The 23,865-nt window shown below is 39.5% G+C and overlaps 1 protein-coding gene across 12 annotated transcripts in view; it reads right to left on the bottom strand.

Annotated features, from left to right (window-relative positions):
* The window catches only part of PDE4DIP (phosphodiesterase 4D interacting protein), a 213,783-nt gene that overhangs the window by 88,884 nt on the left and 101,034 nt on the right, over positions 1-23,865 (bottom strand). For 11 of the 12 annotated variants that reach the window (XM_059138369.1, XM_059138393.1, XM_059138389.1 and 8 more), the window contains 4 exons: positions 17,991-18,067; positions 15,030-15,153; positions 14,662-14,837; positions 10,334-10,451 (listed from right to left, as the gene is read on the bottom strand). In XM_059138369.1, coding sequence (XP_058994352.1) covers positions 10,334-10,451; positions 14,662-14,837; positions 15,030-15,153; positions 17,991-18,067 — 495 coding nt within the window. The remainder of the gene's footprint in view (positions 1-10,333; positions 10,452-14,661; positions 14,838-15,029; positions 15,154-17,990; positions 18,068-23,865) is intronic. The other variant, XM_059138370.1, reaches the window with a different exon arrangement.

Raw genomic sequence — 23,865 nt, 5'->3', positions numbered from 1 at the left:
TATTAACTGTATGCCCCACCTTCCTCTTTTATAATCTGATGGTCAGGCCCTTAACTTGGAAATTTTTGCAGAGCAAAGAGCAGAAGCTGAAGTCAAATGCATTTCCTGACTTTAATTAAAATTCTAAACCAAGTGAGAAGATTAAGCCAGATGTCCCAGTGGGGAAGAGGAGAAAGAGTTCTTTGAGGTCAACAGAAAAGGAGGGTGTTAGATTTCACTCATTTCAGAAAGAGACCGGGGATCAGAGAATAACAGGGAGCCACCTCCATTCCATATTAATGTGCAGAGAAGCAGCAGGACCTGGGGTGAGAAGGCAGTAGGTGACTTGGAAAGGCTGGACTCTAGATCACGGGGTTCTGGCTTCATAAAAGACTCTAATAAAGCAAGCTGTTAGAGTTGGCAGAACCATGCTTGTTGGGGAAGGGGTACTTCCAGGGCAGACCAATGGTAAGAGTAATCCCTTGATTCTTTGGTACCTGATAAAAACCTTCACTTTCATGTAACTGAGAGAATAGGGAGGAATATATGTACCAAATGGATGATTTTGAACTTCCTGCTAGCCTGATTAAGATAAGGACTCAGGGTAACATTCAATCGATTGAAAGAAAGTGAAGAAACGTGGTATTTCCTGCACAACTGAATTTGTGAACTAAGAGTCATACCCACTTCGAACTTTTGGTAGGTGTTCACTGAGGCTCAGTCCTAGACCTTTTTACCTATTTTTATTTTCTTTCCATATCATCTTATCCTTTCCCATCTTTATACCAGTAACTTTCCATTTATATCTTTATCCCAGAATTTCCTCTGAGCTCAAATCTGAAATAGCCAACTACTTATTCATATCTGCATATGATAGGTCAGAGACATCTCAAAATTACCATCTTCCAGAGCACCTGGGTGGCTCAGTTGTTAAGCATCTGCCTTTGGCCCAGGTCATGACCCCAGCATCCTGGGACTGAGCCCCATATTAGGCTCCCTGCTCATCAGGGAGCCTGCTTCTCCCTTTCCAGCTCCCCTGTGCTTGTGTTACCTCTCTCATTGTCATAAGTAAATAAAATCTTTTAAAAAAAAATTTACCATCTTCCTTACCTATAATACCCCCACACTCATTCTCCCTAATTCTCTTTTAGGGTTCAGCAAACTATGAACTGTGGACTAAATTTCTCCCCGACCTATTTTTGTAAATAAAGTTTTATTGGAACATACATGCCAACTCATTTATGTATTGTGTATGGCTATGTTTGTGCTGATGGCAGAAACCTTATGACCTGCAAGGTCTAAATTATTTGCCATCTGTCCTTTTACAGAAACAGTTGGCTAATCCCTGCTCTTTGTTTTCTTCAAAGTACTTATTACAATTTGCAATTAGTTATTTGTTTGATCACTTGGCTATTTATCTTCCTTATTAGATACAAGCTCCTTAAGGGGAAAGGCTCTTGCCTTTCTTCTTTCAAGTATTTTTAAAGTATTTATTATTGAAATATAGTTGACATGTAATAGTCTATTAGTTCCAGGTACATAACATAATGAGTCAACAATTCTATACATTATTCAATGTTCACAATATGTACAGTCACCATCTGTCACCATACGATTATTATAGTATTATCGACTATATTCCCTATGCCATACTTTTCATCTCTGTGACTTATTTATTTTATAACTGGAAATTTGTACTTCATAATCCCTTTCACCTACTTTGCCCTCCCCTCACCACCCTTATTTGACAACCACCAGTTTGTCCTCTGTATTTAAGAGTCTGTTTGTTTTGCTTTTGAGATTCCACATATATACAAAATAATATGGTATTTGTCTTTCTCTGTCTGACTTATTTCATGCAGTATAAAATGCTCTAGGTCCACCATGTTGTTGCATGACAAGATTTCACTCCTATTATGGCTGAGTAATATTCCATTGTATATATATACTGCATTCTCTTTACCCATTCATCTATCAATGGACCCAAGCGCTGCTTCCATATCTGGCCTAGTGTAAATAATGCTACCATAAATAAAGAAGTGATTTATCTTTTCAAATTAGTGTTTTTGGTTTTTTTTTTTTTTTGATAAATACCCAGTAACAGAATTACTGGGTCATATGCTAATTCTTTTTTTTTAATAAAATGTTTTTTTAATTAACATATAATGTATTATTGGTCCCAGGGGTACAGGTCTGTGAATCATCAGGCTTACACACTTCACAGCACTCACCATAGCACATACCTCCCCAATGTTCATAACCCAAGGTAATTCTATTTTTAATTTTTCAAGGAACCTCCAAACTGTTTTCCACAAGGGCTGCCAGCTTGCATCCCTACCAGGGTTCCTTTATTTCCAAATTCTTGCTCACCAAACCTTGTTATTTCTTGTGTTTTTGATTTTAGACATTCTAACAAATGTGAAGTGATATCTGATTGTGGTTTTGATTTGCATTTTCCTGATGGTCAGTGATATCCTGATGATCATGTGTCTATTGGCCATCTGTCTATCTTCTTTGGAAAAATCTCTATTCAGGTCTTCTGCCCATTTTTTTTTTATTGGATTATTTGGGGGGTTTGGTGTTGAGTTGTATACTATCTTCATATATTTTAGATATTAACCCCTTATTAAATATATTATTTGCAAATATCTTTGCCCATTCAGTTGGTTGATATTTTTATTTTGTTGATGGTTTCTTTTGTTGTGCAAAAGCCTTCTATTTTGGTATAGTCCCTATAGTTTAATTTTCCTTTTCTTTTCCCTTGAGTAAGAAGACATATCTAGGAAAATATTTCTATGACCAATGTCAAAGAGATAACTGCCTATGTTTCCTTCTAGGATTTTTATGATTTCAGGTCTCACATGTCAGTCTTTAATCCAGTTTGTGTTTATTTTTGTGTATGGTGTAACAAAGTGGTTCAGTTTCATTCTTTTGCATATAGCTGTCCAGTTTTCCAAGCATCATTTACTGAAGAGACTATCTTTTCCCCACTGTATATTCTTGCCTACTTTGTCACAGATTATCTGGACTCTATTCTATTCCAATGATGACCTAAGTGTCGGTTTTTGTGCCAGCATCATACTGTTTTGATCATTACACCTTTGTAACATATCTTGAAATTTGTGATTGTGATCCTTCCAGCTTTGCTTTTCTTTTTCCAGTCTGCTTTGGCTATTCAGGGTGTTTTGTGATTCCATACAAATTTTAAGATTATTTGTTCTAGTTCTGTGAAAAATGTTGTTGGTATTTTGATAGACACTGCATTAAATGTGTAGACTGGTTTGGGTTGTATGGATATTTTAACCATATTTATTCTTCTTCATGAGCGATTGTACCTGCCACACTATATCTTACCAGGAAACAAACTGAGGGTTTTAGAAGGAAGGGTGGTGGGAGGGATGGGTGAGCCTGGTGATGGGTATTAAGGAGGGCACGGATTGCATGAAGCCCATATATACAAACAATGAATCATGAAACACTACATCAAAAACTAATGATGACTAACATAACACAATAAAAATAAATTACTGTGAATTTAATAAATTAATAATGATTATTAATTAATTTTAATTAATAAATATTGGTTCTTTCAATCTATGAGCATAGAATATCTTTTCATTTGTGTCATCTTCAATTTCTTTCATCAATGTCTTTTTTATGAATTTTATTTATTTTATTTATTTTTATTTTTTTAATTTTTCAGCGTTACAGTATTTTCAATTTCATTGCTAGTAATTGGTCTGTTCGAATTTTCTATTTCTTCCTGATTCAGTTTTGGAAGATTATATGTTTCTAGAAATTTATCCATTTCTTACAGGTTCTCCAATTTCTTGGCATAAATTTTTCAATATTTTTTTTTAAGATTTTATTTATTTATTTGACAGACAGAGATCACACGTAGGCAGAGAGGCAGGCAGAGAGAGAGGAGGAAGCAGCCTCCCCACCAAGGAGAGAGCCCGATGCGGGGCTTGATCCCAGGACTCTGGGATCATGACCTGAGCCGAAGGCAGAGGCTTTAACCCTCTGAGCCACCCAGCGCCCCTCAGTATTTTCTTATAATCTTTTGTATTTCTGTGGTATCAGTTGTTATTTCCCTTCTTCTTTTCTGATTTTATTTGAGTCCTCTTTCTCTTCCTCTCCTTCTCCTAACTCTTGCTCTTGCTCTCTGTGTCTTCTTTTTCTTTTTCTTTTAATGAGTCTAAGTGTTTATCAATTTTGTTTACTTTTTCAAAGAACCAGCTCCTGGTTTCATCCATCTATTGTTTTTTTTGAGGTACTTTGGACAATATGTTTCTAGATATCAATAAATAGTCATTGAATGACTAAATGAGTAAATCAATGCCTTTCCTTTTCATCTTATTAAAATTCTACTCATTTCTTACAGATCAAAATCTTCACTGCCTACCCCAGCTCATGACCTTTTGTTCTTTCTCTACTGCTTTATATTTTGTTTCCATCAGGGGCTTCCTTACCTTCCAATTAGACTATCATCTCTAAAGGCAGAGACTAAACCTTATGCATCTTTGTGTTCTTTATTCCTTCATGTTACAGTAATTTGTGCATTATAAATTCTCAGTTAATAATTTTCATGAAGTGGTAATAAAATCCCTTATTTTTCCACCACCTTTGCTGCTCTAAAGGGTCAGGACTACAATTGCCTTAGATGATGAGGCCTTTTGCTGAGACACGTTACCAGTAAAGGTTATGTCTGGGAGACAGTGAGGTTGAATGAGGATTTATAAGTCTCCACCTTCAACATTCACCAGTTTTAAGAAGAAGATACTGTAAAACTGCTTTGAAAGATCTCCTTATATGAAGTTAGTTGGAGCTGCCCAAGCTCCTAATCCCTGCAAGGTTTTCAGTCTCTGCCATGAGCAGTGAGTGTTCTTGTTTTAACCTCCACATCAGATCTCTCCATGGTAACACTGGAATGTTTGCTATTTTAAGAATACGCCTCACTGCATGCAGTGTTATTTACATTAGGTTCCAAACAAGGCATAAATGCAATGGCTTGAGCGTCTGCTGATTTGTATGAGTGGGAGGTCCTGATTGCTTACTGGATATCTCACCCTAATTCTATTGTCCTCTTTCATTTTGTAAGGCAACATTTCTTTACATGTTAATAAATATTACACTGGGGGAAAACTGGAGAATGGAAAAATGAAATAAAACAAGAATTCTTCCAGACCTTCCTCTGCAAGTACATCGTTGCTCCTTGCATTCATACCCTGTAGGTCTGGTTTCATTTAAAGGGTTCTTTGAAATGAAGCTTCTACTCTCCCATAAAAGGGAATCATGTCAGTAACTGGAACTATCACCAGTTTTTCAGAGTGCAGGTCTTTCATCTGCAACTTTGTGAATACACTCACGAAGGAAGAGAAAAATGCTTTGTAAAACTTCACTTTGTTAGCTTTTCTTTTTACTAAAAAAGATGTGGACATGTTGCTTCAGCATGGCAGCTATATCCAAAAGCTCCTGAGTTCTCGGCTCACAATGACATGCTCTTGATCTGAATGGACAAGGGGTGATTGGAAGCAAACATGGAATGATGTCAATTGGTGGCGTGTCAAGTTTATGGCTTTCTTTGTTGCTGTTCTGTGGGTTAATTATATGATAGAAGGTCATACTACTGTATAAGTATGGCTAAAATGAATGTACAATATTATGGTGGAATGGAAAAAGAAAACAGCTAGAGGGATAGTAAAATCAATTAAATTAAATAATCTTGATCAAAACTGTCTCTTTTTGAGAAATGGAAGGCTCTGAAATGAAACTTCCTGTACTTAGAGATTATACTCAGTCCAGACTTTCAGATTTGAGATTACATGAGAAGTACTCATCTATGGGAAATGGCATAAGAGAAGAGTTTCCACTTGGACAACTCAAACCTAGATGTGTAACGTCTGTGAGCTTCCCTTCTTCTAAAGCCCAACTGTGGTATTCTCAGCTGTGAGGGGTCAGAGGAGGTAGAGGAAATGAGTCAGTCTCCAGAACTCTAGGGATGGCTTTGCTGGAGATGAGGGAATTCTTAAGTGTTTGCAGAGCAGGCCCAGAGCCTTGAAAATGAACTTGGGCCTTCCACATCGTGGGGGTGTGGCTTCTGTGGTGAGAGATGGCCTGGCAGACAAAGGTTGAGGATACGGTGGGAGTAAGATGCTGCTCCTCCTGGCAGACAAGGATGACGCCCACAACGCAGGCTTCAGTTATCACAGATAGCAAGAGTTGTCACACATGACTGTAGACAGAGGGGGGAGACAAAGTACTTTATAACTGGTTTTCTAATGTTCTTGGCCCCTAATTCAAGAATGGATTAGATCAAGCAGTTAATAGTGGTGTCAAACCAGATTTGCTCTCATGAGATGACATCAATTATCTGCTCAGTTAGTCCTCCTTCTAAAGAGCCCACAGGATTGTCTTTCTAAAATGCAAATCATATGCTTTTATTCCCCCTAGCTTAGCTTTTTTTTTTTTTTTCTTTCTTTAACTCTCTGTTTCTTATAACAGGAAGTCCTTAGCTTGACACGGAATGTCCCAGTTATGTCTTCTATCATTCTATAACACTTAATATATACCTGGTAATACCAGTTTCTCCCAATTCCTTAACTATGTTCCATATCACTGTATATACTGTACCTGCCTATGATGTATTTCTATTTTCTGCCTGGAGTACTCCGCCTTTAAGGTCCAGGTCACGAGCAACTTCCAGGTGAGGCTTCTTTGACTTTCAAAGGTAGAGTTAATCCCTGCCATCTGTGGGTTCCTTTCCCACTGTACATATATTTCTATCTCTTCATTTATCATTCTGTATTTTGTTCTTTGTTTACATGCCAATCTCTTATTGGACGATAAACCCTTTGGAAGCTACAGCCCCCAGACTAGTGGTTCTTACTGAGTGACTATATCATCTCCTAAACCGCATTTTGCAAATTCATGGGGTGTTTCTTGTTTTTATTGTCATCACCATGATGACTGGAGCAATGGGTGCTATGTAATTTGCAATGAGCCGGGCAAAGCATTGTTCCAAATTCTTAGTGACATCTGTCTACCTATCTATCTGTCTGTCTATCTATCTATCTATCTATCTATCATCTACCGGATTCCAGTCTGTATGAAATGCATAACACAAGCAAATTCATTAAGGCAAATTCATTAATTCATTATAACAGAGGTTATCAGGAACTAGGAAAGGGAAGAATGAGGAATTATTATTTTATGGGTAGTTTCACTGAAAAATTCCAGAAATTTTGGCTCACTGATATTCTGAGAGCTGGTTTTGAACTTTGTCAATAGATCTCTTTTGGTCAGTCACACACATGTACATTTGTGATACTAGCTCTTCAGAACAGCAGTGTAAATATGGGTATGAACCCACATAAACCTATGTTCAAATTCTTACCTCACCACCTACTGCCTTAATAACTTAGGTTACATCACTTAATCTAAATATTTGTTTCCCTACTTACAAAGGGAGCTTTATCCTACCTAGTTCACAGGTTGTAATGAAAGCTGGAAAAAAACTGAATGTTCAGGCCTCCACATGGTGTTTAGAGCAGGATCAGGACTCAAAAATGGATCCTTCCTCTTTTCCATTCCTCTTTCCCTTCACTGGCTAGCAGCATCACACGGTCTCATGGACACTCAATAAAAGCTGGGTCTCCAGGGGCACCGCTCAATTGGTTCAGCGTCCGCCTTCAGCTCAGGTCATGATCTCAGGGTCCTGGGATCAAGTCCCATGGCAAGCCCCACATCTTGCTCCATGCTCAGTGGGGAGTCTGCTTCTCCCCTCGCCCCATGGCCTCTCCCCCAATCTTGCACACACTTTCTCTCTTTCTCTCTCTCTCAAATAAATGAATAAAATCTTTAAAAAATGTATTTTCACTGTAGGGGTCCCTGGGTAACTCAGTGGGTTGAGCGTCTGACTCTTGATTTCAGATCAGGTCATGATCTCAGGGTTGTGAGATGGAGCCCTGTGACCTGCTCATGCTGGATATGGAATCTGCTTAAGATTCTCTCTCTCTCCCTCTCTCCCTCTCTCCCTCTCCCTCTCACCCCTGCTTGCACACTTAAGTATGCACACATGCACACCCATGTATTTTCTCACTCTTAAAAAATTTTTTTCCACTTCCAATAAAATTATGTTGCTTTCCATTACCAACATGTTACCATTTTGATTGTAGTAGAAACAGTATTAGTATTATTGGTAACTCTGTAGGATTAAAATGTGAAGTTTTGTTTTGTGCTTTCATTACTGAATGACTTTTAAATGTTCCATGGGGCACTGGTGAGGTAATACAACTTTATATAATCACCTGAACATACAATGGAATTCTGCTATATATATTTATATATATATATATACACAATGTTAATATACAATGAGTTTTCCATGAATGGAACTGCTATGAAAATGAAGAAAGAGTTGATTTTTCTACTGTTTGGAAATTTACCAAGAGTTTTTCACCTTGGCAATGTCACCCTCATTTACTAATCGCATTCCCCTTGCTGTTTTTGAATCACCAGTATAACATGACTGCATCAGGCTACATTCGAAGCTATGACAGTCGCTTAGTTTTCCCTACAGATACAAGCACCTGACTCTTTCTTTATGTCTGCTAATATAATTGTGATCATGTATGTGTGTATGTGTGTGTATGCATATACATACTATACATATGTATATACTCGTGTGTGTATATATATATACATGTGCAATGTATATTTTTAAATAAACACCATTTTATTATAAATTATTCTTATTATATCTCATATGTTAAGGGCTTATATTAATTTGAGTTAATATATAAGGTTGGTAGAGCAGCACCGAGCCCGCAGAAAATGCTACAATATGTGCTGAACCATAATTACATGTATATGCATCATTTCCCGAATTTGTTAACCAAAGCTTTCTAACCAAAGTCACAGTCCAAGAAGTTTACAAGTACAGCTGAAATAGTGATTTCTTCCGGCCTTGTCATGGCTCAAGCGCCCAGACTGACAACCTTCAAGTAAGAAGCTCCATCCACTTACCACTGTACCTTACAAATATCATCATTTCCTGTTTGTGCCATGACACAGAAAAGATAGGAAGCACTGCTTTAGCCTAGTTCTTCTCCCTGTTCCTTTCATCCTTACTCCCAGCTCTCTAGATGTGAACCAAGAAGTTAAATCCTACTGCTCTAAGACCTGTAAGAATACTCAGTAATTGTTTATGCTGCTTGGGCAAAGATATATTCTAGGGTTCTTTTAGGAAATACCTTTTTACAAAGTTAAAAGTTGAAGGGAAGAGGAGAGTTTACTCTGAGGTAACTTCAAGGGCAACAATATAGACTAACACAATTTTTATACCACAGTAAGAATTCTTCAATATTAAAACAGCATTGGGGCGCCTGGGTGGCTCAGTGGGTTAAAGCCTCTGCCTTCGGCTCAGGTCATGATCCCAGGGTCCTGGGATCGAGCCCCGCATCGGGCTCTCTGCTCCGCAGGGAGCCTGCTTCCTCCTCTCTCTCTGCCTGCCTCTCTGCCTACTTGTGATCTCTGTCTGTCAAATAAATAAATAAAATCTTTAAAAAAAAATATTAAAACAGCATTATGCACACTTGAAACTAATATAATACTGTTGGTTAATGATACTGGAATTAAAATGATAAATAAATAAAAACAACATTAACTGAGAAAGAACCCACATTAAACATTCTGTACAATTATAAATCACTCAGGGTGGTGGGCAAAATTCTAATGGCCCCAGTGCTTCCCACCCCGGTAGCCACCACATCTTCACATAATCCCTACTTCTTGAGTGTGGGTGAGACCGACAACTTGTTTCTAAGGAATAGAACATGGCAAAGATGAGGGAATATAGTTGCATAGTTGTGCTACGTTACATGGCAAAAGTGAATGGATCTTGTACATACAGCTGAGGTCCCTACTCAGTTGATTTTCAGTTAACCAAAAGGGTTATAACTGTCGGCCTGACCCAATCAGGTAAGTCTCTTAAAAGACTGTGTAGAGGTAGAGAAGCAAAGGAACCCCCTTTTGCTCTGCTGCTGGCTATGAAGAAGCAAGCTGCCACAACCCCTACAGCCACTCAGAAATAAATTCTTCCAACAATCTTAGGAGACTTAGAATACGATCCTTCCCTAAGTGACTCTCCTGATAAGAAAGCAGTTTGCTCATACCTTGATTTCAGATTTGTGAAATGCTGGCAAAGAGAACCCAGCGAAGCCACGCCTGGACCCCTGACCCACAAACTGTGGTACGATGAATGTATGTCATGGTAATCTACTAAATCTGTAGTCATTTCTTATGCAGCAAGAGATGATGAACACAGAGGCAAAAAGCTCTGCCCACACCTCACCTGCACATCCATGCTAGTTGGCTCCTCCAACAGATGGAGCAGTTGTTGTTTCTCTTGAGACAGCTGTTCTACGAGCTGCTTCTGGGCAGCCAGGCTCTGATTCAGTTCTTCAATTCTTCTGGAGCAAAGAAAAAGTCAGAACAACACTTACGGTCATGATACTATTATTGCCTTTATTATTCAGCCCATTCCAAAGACAGCATAATCGAGTCCAGTCAGTTTTTACCTTTGTGGGTCATGGAACTCATACTTTTTCTCAGAAGGCCACATATTCTCTGCTGTAGCCCCCTACTATGTACACACATGAGCTTCTGCTTACATATTCACTATGTTCACAGACCTCCTGAAGCTGACCCATGGATCTACAGACCATAGGTGTGTAACTCTTATAATAAGAGCCCAGAAGCCATGTTTCTGGTTGTTATTGTTCCATTCAAGAAATTATTTCTGGATAACCATTATATAAACTCACATACCCTACCCAATACCTGGGAATATAAAGTTGGAAAGCATACAATCTCTGCTTTGTAGAAACTTTTTACAAGATTTATTTATTTATTATTTTAGAAAGAGAGCGGGAAGGAGAGGCAAAGAAAGAGGGAGAGAGAATCTCAAGCAGACCCCCAGCTGAGCACAGAGCCTGATGCAGGGGTCAGTCCCACAATCCTGAGATCTCATAACCTGAGCCAAATCAAGAGTTGGATGCTCAACTGACTGAGCCACCCAGACAACCCTCTGTCCTGTCGAAACTTAAATTCTTTTGGTGTGTGTGTGTTATGTCAGGGGTTTGGGAAGTGGGGAGACACAGCTACAGAAACAAATAACAGGAACAGAATGTAAGGAGTGCTACCACGACACAGGTGCCCACCTTATATAGAGTACACTGAGCGCTGGCGTGGAACTGTAGGAAGAAAGAGTGAGTCACTGAACTTGAAACAGTCTGTGGGACTTCAGGAGACAAGATTTGGAAAACTGCACTGTTTTCCAGGTACAGGGAGGAACTTGAATCAAGGAACAAAGTCATAAAGATACAAGATATTTTGGGGGAAGAGTCACTGAAACAAAGGCTGCAGGGGAGAGGTGAGGCTAAAGAAGAGGCTGGAAATTCAGACTTGGATTTAGATTATCAGACCACGCACAGCGTGCTGAAGTATACAAACTACAGCTTCCAATCAACAGCTATTCCTCATCTGCTATGTGCAAAGTATATCTTGCTGTTTCTCTTGAGTCTTAGATTACTAGAGATAACTGTCCTTGGAAAACACACTGGTACTAAACGAAATATTTCCAATTGTCATTATTATTCTTATGTAGGTGTGTAAGGTAGGGATAATACCTTGGGAGGGAAATAGTTGGGAGAAATGTGAGATGTGCCCTAAAGTCAAATAGGGAGCACATAGACAAATTATAAATTTATTTAAATTTTATAATTTATTTAAAATTTATAAATTAATTTATAAATTATAAATTAATTAAGGCTTGAGGGTTAGCTAAGATTTGTGTAGGAACTTTAAAAGAACTTTAAAAACTTAAAAATATCATGCAAATGCAAGCTATAATAGTAATTATGATGATGAGGGGCACCTGGATGGCTCAGTCAGCTAAGCACCCAACTCTTGATTTTGGCTCGAGGGGTGAGATCAAGAGTGATCTCAGGGGTGAGATTAAGCCCTGAGTCAGGGTCCATACTGGGTGTGGAGCATGCTTAGGATTCCCTCTCTCCTTCTTCCTTTGCTCCTCCTTACCCTCCCCACCTGCTTGTGCTCTCTCTCACTCTCTCTCAAAAAAAAAAAAAAAAAAAAAAAAAAAGTAGGGCATCTGGGTGGCTCAGTTAACCAACTTCCTTCAGCTCAGGTAATGATCCCGGAATCCTGGGATCGAGTACCACATTAGGCTCCCACCTCTACGGGGAGTCTGATTCTCCCTGTGACCTTTTTCCCTCTCATGCTGTCTCTCAGTGCCTCTCTCTCTAGGTAGGTAAGTAAAATAAATAGGTAAATAAAAAGGAATAATTATGATGATGAATATGGATTCCATATCAAATTCCCCATGGTATCTATGCTAGAACATTCATTTTTTTCTCAAGCCTCCAACCTTACTTATCCCTTTGACCCTCAGTCTTTATAGATGATCTATTCTCCTATTTTACAGTACAAAGTTGATAAGGCCATTTGATATAAACTCCCTAACTTATTGGTCACATGTTTCGTTTGTTTAACAAGTGTTTGTTGGGACACGGACATGAGACATGAATTTCAGGGAACCTAGCAGGGAAAATCTGAAATCAAATATAATATGACACTGAGAACTGTACAATAATGGTTGTGTGCATAAAACAAGGCAAAACTATAGAGACTTAATTCTTCTGTCACAAAAGCACTCACAGAAGTGATGCCTGTGTGAGTTTTGAAGTATGAATAGGAGTTCACCAGGAAGGAAAAACACAGCAGATGCTTTCCACAGAAGGAAGAGCATAAGCAAAAATCAGGAGACCTGACATAGCAGTATTTGCTTCTGGAGGCAATGTGTGAATTCAGGATTTAGATGCCTACAATGCTTGCAGCCATGTTACACAACTTTCTCAATGCCAGTTTCTTCATTTATAAAGTATAATAATCCCTACCTCTAGGGTTGTTAGGAGAACTAAACAACATTATAGTGCTCAGCTCAGTTGTACTGTAAGAGTGAACCAAACTTTAGTCATCATTGTTATTACTAGTCATGTAATGACTAGTGAAGTGTGAAGGGTTCATGGTGGGGATGAGTCTGGGAAAAATCAGGGGTCAGATCATAAAAGGCTTTGACAACCATGCTAAGAAGAATGGATCTTACCTCCTGAAGGTGTTGGAGAGCATTTTATTTTAATTTTTTAAAAATATTTATTTATTTGAGGGAGAGAGAGTAAGTGGGATAAAAGACAGAGAGACAGAGTCTTCAAGTGGATTCTCCGCTGAGCGCAGAGCCTGACACAGGGCTCGATCTCATGACCCATGAGATCATGACCTAGGCCAAAACAAAGAGTTGGACACTTAACTGACTCAGCCACCCAGGCACCTCCGGAGAGCATTTTAAATGACTCTGCCATGTCAGTAATCAGATCTGTGGCTCAAAAAGATCACATTACTCATTGTAGGTACACTGTGTGTTTTTCACCTATATAGTTAAAAACTACTGAATGCTTTTTTTTTTTTTTTTAGATTTTATTTATTAATTTGACAGAGAGAAATCACAAGTAGACAGAGAGGCAGCCAGAGAGAGAGAGAGGGAAGCAGGCTCTCTGCCGAGCAGAGAGCCCGATGCGGGACTCGATCCCAGGACTCTGAGATCATGACCTGAGCCGAAGGCAGCGGCTTAACCCACCGAGCCACCCAGGCGCCCCACTACTGAATGCTTTTTAAGCCACATAGTACCATGTATCTAAGGGCCTAAATTATGTGTCAGTTTGATACTGTTGAATTTTCCACTTCAGAACTTTTCTGAATTGTTAGATTATAATAAAATAGAGAGTGACAGGGCAGGAAGTAAAGAAACAATTGTGAAGTTGCTGCATTAACCTAGACAGAGGTGACCTCAATAATTGCCCAGTTACTTTTAGAAGAAAACTCAACTTCCTTAACGGCATACAAAGCCAGCACAATCAGACCTATTCCCAGTGTAGCTAGCCTCCCACTAGTCTTTCCCAGACCCTCTGCTCTAGTTATGTAGAACTATTTGCTGGTCTTGAAACATGCCGTTCCCTCTGCCTCCCTTGTATAATTTCTCATCGGCACAGAGCTGTTCCCTTTCCTACCCCTTTCCTATATTATTTCTTTGAACTCCTATTCATTCTTCAAAACCCAGCTCAGATTTCATTGCCCCCAGGAAACTTTCAATGGCACCTTACTCTTTTAGTCTGGAACAGATGAGAATCCTCTATGTTCCAAGAGCATCCCATGCTACTTCTATCAGAGAACTTCTTAAAATCACATAGCATGTTTTTCACCGAGAGGACCTGGGTGTTTCATCTCTGTGACTTTTGTGTTTAGGCCAGTGTCTGGCATGTAGGAGGTGCTCAATAAACATAACTAAGTGAGTCCATGTCTCTTTTTTGCCACCATCTGACCATTGTTCTACTAATACCTGACAGCTAAGAAGTGAATTCTGTTAATGGATACTGTGGAAGACTCAACACTAAAAAGAAAATCCTTGGTTGTGGTGGCCATAAAATCTTGGAAATTATGAAGGTCTACTCTAGGGCCTTAAAATGGACCAGCACAGCTGATATATGCTTTTGTCACCTCAAAAACAAGCAAAAGACAAGTGACAAACAGAGCACCAGAGGCACTTACTTGTCCCGCTGGGCCAGCGTCTCAGTGTATTGGTCAGGATCAACCCGGTCCGTTGATACCTCGTCCCTGTCCTTGGTGACTCCCTTCAGTTTCTCAGAGAGCTCCAGGTTACACTCTTTCTCTGCTTCCACCAGAGCTGCCATGCGCGCGGCCTCATTCTTTGCTAGCCTGGATTCCTGCAAAAAAGAATGAAAACTCTTTTGCAGAGGCTGTGAAGTCCCACCCAGGTTAGGAACCCAAGACTGTGGACACTTGGATGAGTCTGGGAAGGAAAGGAGGGAAAGAAAAGGTGAATGCCGGGAGGCAGAGCAGTCGGGAAATGGATGAAAAGGGGTCGGGAGCCATGGATCTCTGAAGGTCCGGCTCACCTCCTGCAGCAGCTGAATCTTATTCTCCAGGAGCTCGTGAACATGCTCCGTCTCCTGCTGTCTCTCCTCAAACTGGCGCCGGAGCTCAGCTTCATTGTGGCTGTTGAGATTCTCCACATCAGCCCTGAAACCACAGAGCATTTGCCAGTCAGATCTAGTCATATAATTTACCTAATGGACCCATTTAGGTTGTTTCAGCAATTCAGAGTCACACTGATGAGAAAAAAAAAAAAAAAATGGAGTGTTTTTCCCTCTGAAATTACTTGTGGAATTTTTTTCAAACTTTTCAGGTAATCTTTCAGGAACTCTAATTTTTTTGTTGCTTGTCAATCGGAACACACTTGACTTCCTAGAGGCTTCATTATCACTATCACTTCAAGAGGAGAATCTTTCATTTGGGAGCTAGGCAGGCATCAAATGGTTCAGAATTCAACATCCATGTTCCTCTGTCCCTGGTCTCTTCCATTTAGACTGTTCTCCCAGAGTGCTTTGCTAATTCCCTGTCTTTCTTGCTATTTGAATTTAAAGTGTGCCTTCCATTTAGGGTGCTGGGACAGAATATCCATTTGGACAGGCACAGAAGCGCTCTCTTCCTTTACAAACAGTAACCCACAGGCTGTCCTGAATTTGGGTTACCTATCCAGTTTCCCCATGGTCCCATGCAGAGAGCAGACATTTAATCTATGAAGCTCAGGGTTCTGGCCCAGCTTTGCTTCTCTGATGTCCTTAGGAATGAATGTCCAGGCACTAGCATGAAGCGGGTAAGGTGTCACCAGCTTATTTATAGCTAACAACAGCTGCCCTTGGATATTTGAGGATTAACAATTTGGAGGCAATATCAGGTGCTGAATGATCTTAATTCCGGTTTGGTTGTATTCCTGTTTTAAGCCATTTGTTGAGAACCATGGACCATCTTCTTGTTCTCAAAGCAGAGAACAATATTATGCCTTCATAGGTTCATGATAAATTGAAGTTTCTCTAACCAAGCCCAGTGGTACTTTAATGTTTGACCCACAAGTCTGTGTCTATAAAAACCAAAGGGGGCTTTCCCAAATTATGGGATTCTTTGGTTGATAATGGACACTACTCGGTACCATCTCAGAGGCTCTATTTTCTGGAGTTCACACATCATTATACAGATTGGGGGTGGGAATAGAGGATCTTGGTTGTACAAGGGACACAACTCAAGAAAATAACTCGAGACCTGCAAAAAAGGCAGACTTCAAGAATCATCAACTTTAACTTTGACTTCATATTCCTTGATAAATGCAACAGACAACAGCTAACTACAATATCTTGAGAATAGAAGTTACATATTTTCAGAGTAACTTGGCAGGGAATGCCTGATTTAATAGGCTACAGCTGTTGTAAATTCACAAGGGCGTTGAACTTGATGCCAGAAATGTGGGCTCTGCCACTCATTTGAGAAGACTTTAATGTACCTTAGTTTTCTCATTTCTAAAAATAGGATAATGTCATCCAATTAGAAGTTAAACTGACATAAAACATGTTTTAAAAGCATTATACAAATCTCAAAATTAATTTCTCAATTGTAAGTTTTCCTAAAGTCTGTTAGCTCATTTAATGACTTAGTAAATCTTTAGTAATACCAGTATCATGTGTACAACTGAGTCTGATTTTGAGTATTCTGATCTTGCTGGACTGTCATCCTAAATATCAAGAAATACTACAGAGGAGCACCTCGGTAGCTCAGTTGTTAAGCATCTTCCTTCAGCTCAGGTCATGATCCCAGCGTTCTGGGATCGAGCCCTGCATCAGGCTCCCTGCTCAGCTGGGAGTCTGCTTCTCCCTCTCCTGCTCCCCCTGCTTGTGCTCCCTCTCTCACTGTCTCTCTCTCTCTGTCAAATCAATAAACAGAATCTTAAAAAAAAAAAAAGCAATACTGTAGAGACAGAAGGAATGCCAGATGAGATTAAATGCATACAGATCCCAGAACAGAATCTAAAAATTATTTTAATAGCAATTTTAACAATACTTGTTATTGAAAACTAAGGGGTTTTTAATGACAACATCAATAAATTATAAAAGTAACCATTTTAACAATACAAAAGTATATAAAGAAAAAAATGAACAAGTCTTCTCCCCAACAAAAACTCTTAATCCCATTTCCCTGATACAATTAATGTTAAAAGTTTGGTATATAAATCTCTAGGTTTTTTGTTAGTTAGTTTGTTTGCTTGTTTGTTTTTAAGCATAATCAAGCAAACACATGTAGACGCAGAGGAGACTATCTTTACACAAAGGGGTTTATATCGTAAATATCACCCAGCACTGTTGCCCACATTACTTAGTCTACCAGGGACCTCCCACCAAGACAATAATATAGTACTAACTCATTCTTTTAAATGATTGAAAAATATTCCACAGTATGGTTATATCAAAATGTATTCAACCATTGCCCTGGTAATAGATAGCTATTTCTAGGTTTGTGCCATATAAATGTTTTTGTAGTAAACATCCTTCTGCATTTATTCTTTCATAATCGTGCTTTTATTTTATTTTATTTTTCTTCGTGCTTTTATTTTTGAGGGATAGAATCATTTTAGAGATTATCTGGTCAAAGGTAACATGTATTTTTCCCTTTGGTAGGTAGTGCTACGTACAAAAAATGTTGCCATAATTCACTCTCACCAGCAGTGTATGAGAGTGTCCACTTTTCCCCAAATCTATGCCAGCCCTTGATCTTATCAGCTGACTGTTAAATATGAAGTTTATAATCTTAAGCCAGGTAAATTCCCAATCTACCTCAAGGTCTGTCAGATCTAGTAACAGGGAGAGCGAAAGGGAAAGAAAGCACATTGTCTGAGTTTCTAAATTGGCCACAACAATCACATACCAGAGTTAAGATGAAGGAATTTGGTTCCAAATCTACTGTTTTCAGATTAATAAACCAGACTCTTGAAAGTACCAAGAGTTCAACCACTTTAAACTGCAACTCACCATGTTTTATCTAGATGCTGTTTCTTGTCCTGGAGTTCTCGTTTCAGGCTCTCTACTTCAACCTTCAGCTCGATGTTCTGAAAAGCACACCGGTATTAATTGTCATTGACTGTCCCACACCCTCTGTCCTGGAACCAGGTTCCTACTTGAGTCTTGTCTTGGTCTACAGCTTAACCCAGCCCTCTTCACGACCCATGACATAAACAAGATTCAGATGGATCAGTAACCCAGTCAAGGATGAATGGACTATGCAGGTTTAGGATATCCCTGGAGCTACTTATCTGTTCTCCCAAGCCATTCATTCTTGCCCCTGGATGAAGAACACCACCAAAGTCTGTTCTCTGAAGCAGCGGAGGATAGCATGTATATTAAAATAACTTTTTCTTACCCATGTAAATCTGCTTCTGAATGCCAAATTGCTATATATAGAATTATAACTTAAATATAACTGGGGACTTAATTATTTAAAGAAATTATGTTGCAAACGTTTTTGAAAACAATACACTGCCCTTACCATTAAATTGGATTTTGAAAAATTGCAATTGCCTAAGGTGGTAAGGGAGTCTGATGGTAAATCTATGAAGGAGACAATTTTTGTTGAGGTGAAACAGCAACAAATTACAACTTGACAAACACAAAAGGGAAATAACATCCCAGGAGAAGTAAAGTATGAACAGAGATTGGTGTAATGTTGTCCACGGAATGTCCAATACAGCTTGAATGGCCTGGTGAACTGTGAAGAGTGGAAAATCAGTGCAGGAAATGTTTACAACTAGTTTGTGAAAGCCATGCTAAGACAACTGAATAGCAGTCAGTAGACAACAAGAACTCATCAGGGAGCTTTAGGCAAAATATTGCCATGATCAGGTCTGTGTTGAGGGAGGAGTTCACAGTAGATGTAAAAAAGGTGAATGAGTCAGGAAGCAACTGCTCAGAATAGAGACAGGGACTGTCTGGGGTCAAAGACGTAGAGGGAGCAAGACTCAAAAGGCATTTCCAAGGGGAAATCCATGGGGCTTGCTGGTGTGTGTGTGTGTGTGAGAGAGAGAGAGAGAGAGAGAGAGAGAGAGGAGCAAAGACAATGCTGAGATTTCTAGCATGTGGGTGGTAATGCATACTATTAACTAAAATAGGGAACAGAAAAAAAGGAGCAGGTTTGTCAGGGAACCTAACGAGGAGTCTAAAAATACTAGTCAGGCTTAGAGGCTTTATTAAGGCTTAGAGCAGCGTATACAGAGAATGTACTCACTAGAGACTGTATACACTAGTACACACACAGGAGAGTGTACACAAAGTTAGTCCCTTCCCTGAATACATAATATGAAGCAGGAAGCATTTCATCAGTGTATGTTATGGACTCCATCACATGCACCTCGGTTTTCCCACAGGTATAGTGCGGTTGCTTTTCTTTAAAAAATGAAGATAATGAAGTCTATTCCACAGGGGGCTTTGTGCAAAGTCATTGGGATAAGAGACATAATACACCTAGAACTCTGCCTTGCACATGGCTGCTCAACAACCTATGTTCACTGGCTAACAGGTGCCAGTCAAGAGATCTCTGCCCCACCAGGAAAAATATCTAAATCTGAAGGAAGAAAAAATGGAATGTTAACTACCCTGGAATTAATAGAGAAAAAAAGAAAAAAGGAAAAAAAAATGGAGGATGCAAATTCTGTGGGCTCTCTCCGTTCCAAATCCTAGATAAGAAAATGAAGCCAATACTTGAATTAATTCGGCAAAAGATTCCAGGTCCCTCATTTTAAAGATAAGGAAACTGAAACTCGAAGACTTCCTCTAAGATAAAAATAATAATAGAATGTAGCATTCAACTTTTGCTCCAGCATTTCAGCCAGAGACCAGCCCAGGAAACACTGCCAGTTTTTGCTTGATTTAGTAGAATGTGGTAAATTATAGAATTAGGGAATGTGCTACATTAGGCAGTTAAGTCTAAGTATAGTGGTCAAGAACACAGGCCCTGAAGGTGAGAAAAACCTCAACCTTCTCATCTATCCAAGGAGGACCATAAATCTTACTAGGGTGTTAAGAAGATTAAATGAAATAATGCACAAAACGAACATTACACAATCCATGGCATGCAGTAGCATTCAGAAAATGTTAGCTATTATTAACCATAAAAACAAAAATTCAGCCTCTCTGACTGGGACAGCTGAACTTCTCAACCAATCCTGTGCTAAACTAACATTATGTCATGGAAAGGAAAGAAAGTTACTACACCAAAGTTAGGCTATCCCAGACACCTGTACATGAATACACACCCAATCTGAACAGCCTTCCCGTGAGCTTTTTCCTCCTGTGATAAATAGAAAAGACAAAGGAAAAACAGGGAAAGAAAAGAAGAAAGAGGAAAGATGAAAAATAGAGCTTCTTCTCCAGGCTTTGGTATTGAGTCCACTGAATCAAACAGACAATCAAGTTTATAAAGTTCAGATAGAAATGCTATAATAGTTTCATCTCAGGGCGCCTGGGTGACACAGTTGTTAAGCGTCTGCCTTTGACTTAGGTCATGATCCCAGAGTCCTGGGATCTAGCCCCACATCGGGCTCTCTGCTGGGTGGGAATCCTGCTTCTCCCTTTCCCTCTCCCCCTGCTTATGCTCCCTCTCTCACTGTGTCTCTCCCTCTGTGTGTCAAATAAATAAAGTCTTTAAAAAATAATAATAATAAAAGAGTTTCATCTCCACAAGATGAGAGCCTGAATCTTATATCAGTTATTCCAGGGGATCAAAGTACTTTCACGGGTGTTAACAAAATCTACCACATGGAAATTTGAGTTCATAACCAACTGACAGCATTATGGTCTCACCCTTCTGTAACCTCTTTCTGCAGAAAAATCTCTGTGTGATTTATCCCATTTATTCATTCTCCATTAGCAAATATTCATATGTAAATTGTCCGATTCTAAGTACAGCTGGAGTGGATTCCAAATTAACCCCATCTGTTTGCTTGTCTTATCCCCAAGTCTTGTCAGCTTTTGGTTACGATAGCTGAGGAAATTTTTGTACTCAAGAAAGGCGCAGCTGGGCTGGCGAGGGGAGAGAGCTTCTTTTTCTACATGTCCCCAGAGGAGTATTCACCCATCTAAGTGAAGAAAAATTTCACTGATGAAGCTAAAATTAAATGATTGGGAATACAATAAACCTTCATTATAACGTTAGTACCTAGAGCTTGAGAACTGGGCTAATGATGAGTTTGTAGATCAACGGTGTTTAATCAGACTTTCTCTATGTCACAACTTGTCTTATTTCCAGAAAAACTGCATGACCAGAGTCTTGACAGCAATTAGTGTTAAATACAGGATTCTCCTGAACTGATTTCCACCCTGGTGTTTACTGCAGGGTCCAACACAGAACTGGGTTAAAAGCAACCAATGGTAACTAATTACCTAACTCCTCTCCAAGGCTTCCCCTTAAAAAAAAAAAGAAAAAAAAAAAAAAAAGATTTTACTTACTGAGCCACCTGGCACCCCAAGACTTCCATTTTAACTCTACAAATCGATCCACTGCTCATAACTTCATATTCATGCAAGTGTGTGTGTGTGTGTGTGTGTGTGTGTTTCAATTACTCTTCAAGCACCTTGAGAACAGGGACTATGTCTTATTTTATATCTCTCATAATTTGCTGCTGGGGTAAGAGCAGGCACTTAAAACAAAAGGAAAAAAAAAAAAAAAAGCTTGACCACAGTCATTGATAAAACCAGCAAGCAAAGTATGTGTTAGAGATTAAAGGTTCCTGGAACCAAAGTTCTTCCCATTGCCATTCTTGACCTCAGGAAGTTCTCTGTGTTACAAGATGTGAATTGGGATCAGTGAGTGAAGGAAATGGATATCACATCTTTGCAAGACAGTAGGTTATATGCCAGAGAGGAGCACAGCCTTCCACAGAAGAATCCTTATTTGCGACAAAAATAAATATGGCCAGATCTCACTTTAAATCAATTCTGTAAACTAAAATGATTCGAGAAGAAATAGGTTAGCAAGAAAGAGTCTCCAGATCTTATAAGCAGACCCTCTTGTAATGTGTAATTATTCAAAGTGAAAACTAACTCTAAGTGGATGAGTTTTATTTTAATTTTTTTTCTTTTTAGAATTGTAACATTCAAGGAAAAGTGTAGCTCATAAATACTTTTGCATACAGAGTAAATTTCTTTTCCGGACCTCTCTGATACCACTGGGGCAAAGCCATAGCTCTATAAAACAGGGTGAATTATTGACTATTTTCATAAGGGGTTCTATGTGTCCTGACCAAGGGACAAATGACTGGTCCCTACAAATCCCTAGAAACATATTTGAGTAGCTTCCAAGCGAGTTATTTGTAGATGAAGTTACTTTCCATTCACCCAGTTTTAAAGCAAAAATAGAACTCTAGTGGGTCTAAATATCTGGTTCTGTCATTAACTAACTGTGCGACGCTGAACTAATCATCCTCCAAATTTTCTGCTTTTATACAATTAATTTAAATCAGAGCCTCCCCCTCTTGCCCATAAGAATTATAATACAACCCCCATTGCTCATTTCAGTTGATGTGAGACACTTAGCCAGAATGTGTTCAAATGCAAAACATAAAGTTCTTACACCCTAGGGTAGAGAACAGACTTTATTCTTTCTCCTGTCATCTACTAGCACAGTGAAGCCCCAAATTAGACACATACGTTGTCCCAACATGTGACAAGTGTCCTTCATTGTCCTGGAAAGGACAATACGGCAGTGTCTTTAACTTCAGTAATCAGAAGACTACAACACAAAGGCACTCTTCTTTCAGAGACTGCCTTTTGCGTCCAGTCCCCCAAAGAGATGGAAAAAACCAAGTGGAAAAGTTTCGATTTATACAGTACAAAATACAAGGATCCACATTCAAATAACAAAACTCCTCTATTCAGGTCACTCTTTCAAGCCCTACACTTGTCAGTCCTTAGCAGAGGCCTGAAAACTATACCATTTCCTTCCTAGCCCAGTTTACCTTGGTTAGACAAACACAGACTGAATCCACATGGAGGCCACGGATGGGTTCTCAGATGACTGGGTATTTGGACAGATGTAGCTAGGGTTCGTGTGTGTGTGTGTGTGTGTGTGTGTGTGAGAGAGAGAGAGAGAGAGAGAGAGAGAGACAGAGACAGAGACAGAGACAGAAAGGGTGCTCACTGGGAAGAAGACAGGGTAGCTGACTTGTGAGATTTGTATTTTCACCTAATTCTAGTACTCTAATAGGTACTAGAAAGAGCAAGGCAGTCCCAACCACAGTCCTTAGGGAACTTGCTGCCTATAGGGGCCATTAACCAATTATAATAGAGTGTGGTAAGCAGAGGAGACCTAACAGCACTGGGCTGGCTCAGTCTGTGGAGCATGCATGCTTGATCTCAGGGTTGTGAGTTCGAGCCCCAATGACATCTTAAAAAACAAAACGGAAACTGAGGAAACCTAGCTTCAGATAGCTGAATGGAAATGCATGCAGGTGGGAGGTATAAATGGCAGCACATAGATAAATCCTGTAACTTCTAGCTTTAACCTCCAAAGAAATAACTCCTAGACTCAACTCAGGTATGCCCCACCTTGGGTTGCCCTTCCTCTCAGCTCCCTCATTCTAATCTTTCAGGAAGAAGACCTAGAAATCAGAAACCACAGAGCTGCTGAGGGAACATGAAGGAAGGGGGTACTCAGGGCAGCATGGGGTACAATGCAGTGTCTGTAGAGGCCTCTTATAGGCTGAAGGGATGGAATGTAGAAAGGAGCCATAGGGACTCCCTGGCTGGATACAGACAGGCCCCTCAGAGAACCCCCCTCAACACAGCCATAGGCCCTCACTGACCAATGGGCTGCTTACCCAGGCACAGTTACCAAAAAAGGGAAGATTCCATTCGT

Source organism: Mustela lutreola, chromosome 10, assembly GCF_030435805.1.
Source record: "Mustela lutreola isolate mMusLut2 chromosome 10, mMusLut2.pri, whole genome shotgun sequence".
NCBI classification, from domain to species: Eukaryota; Metazoa; Chordata; class Mammalia; order Carnivora; family Mustelidae; genus Mustela; species Mustela lutreola.
Note: the sequence above shows the minus strand (reverse complement) of the source record. Positions and strands in the feature narration are given on the sequence as shown.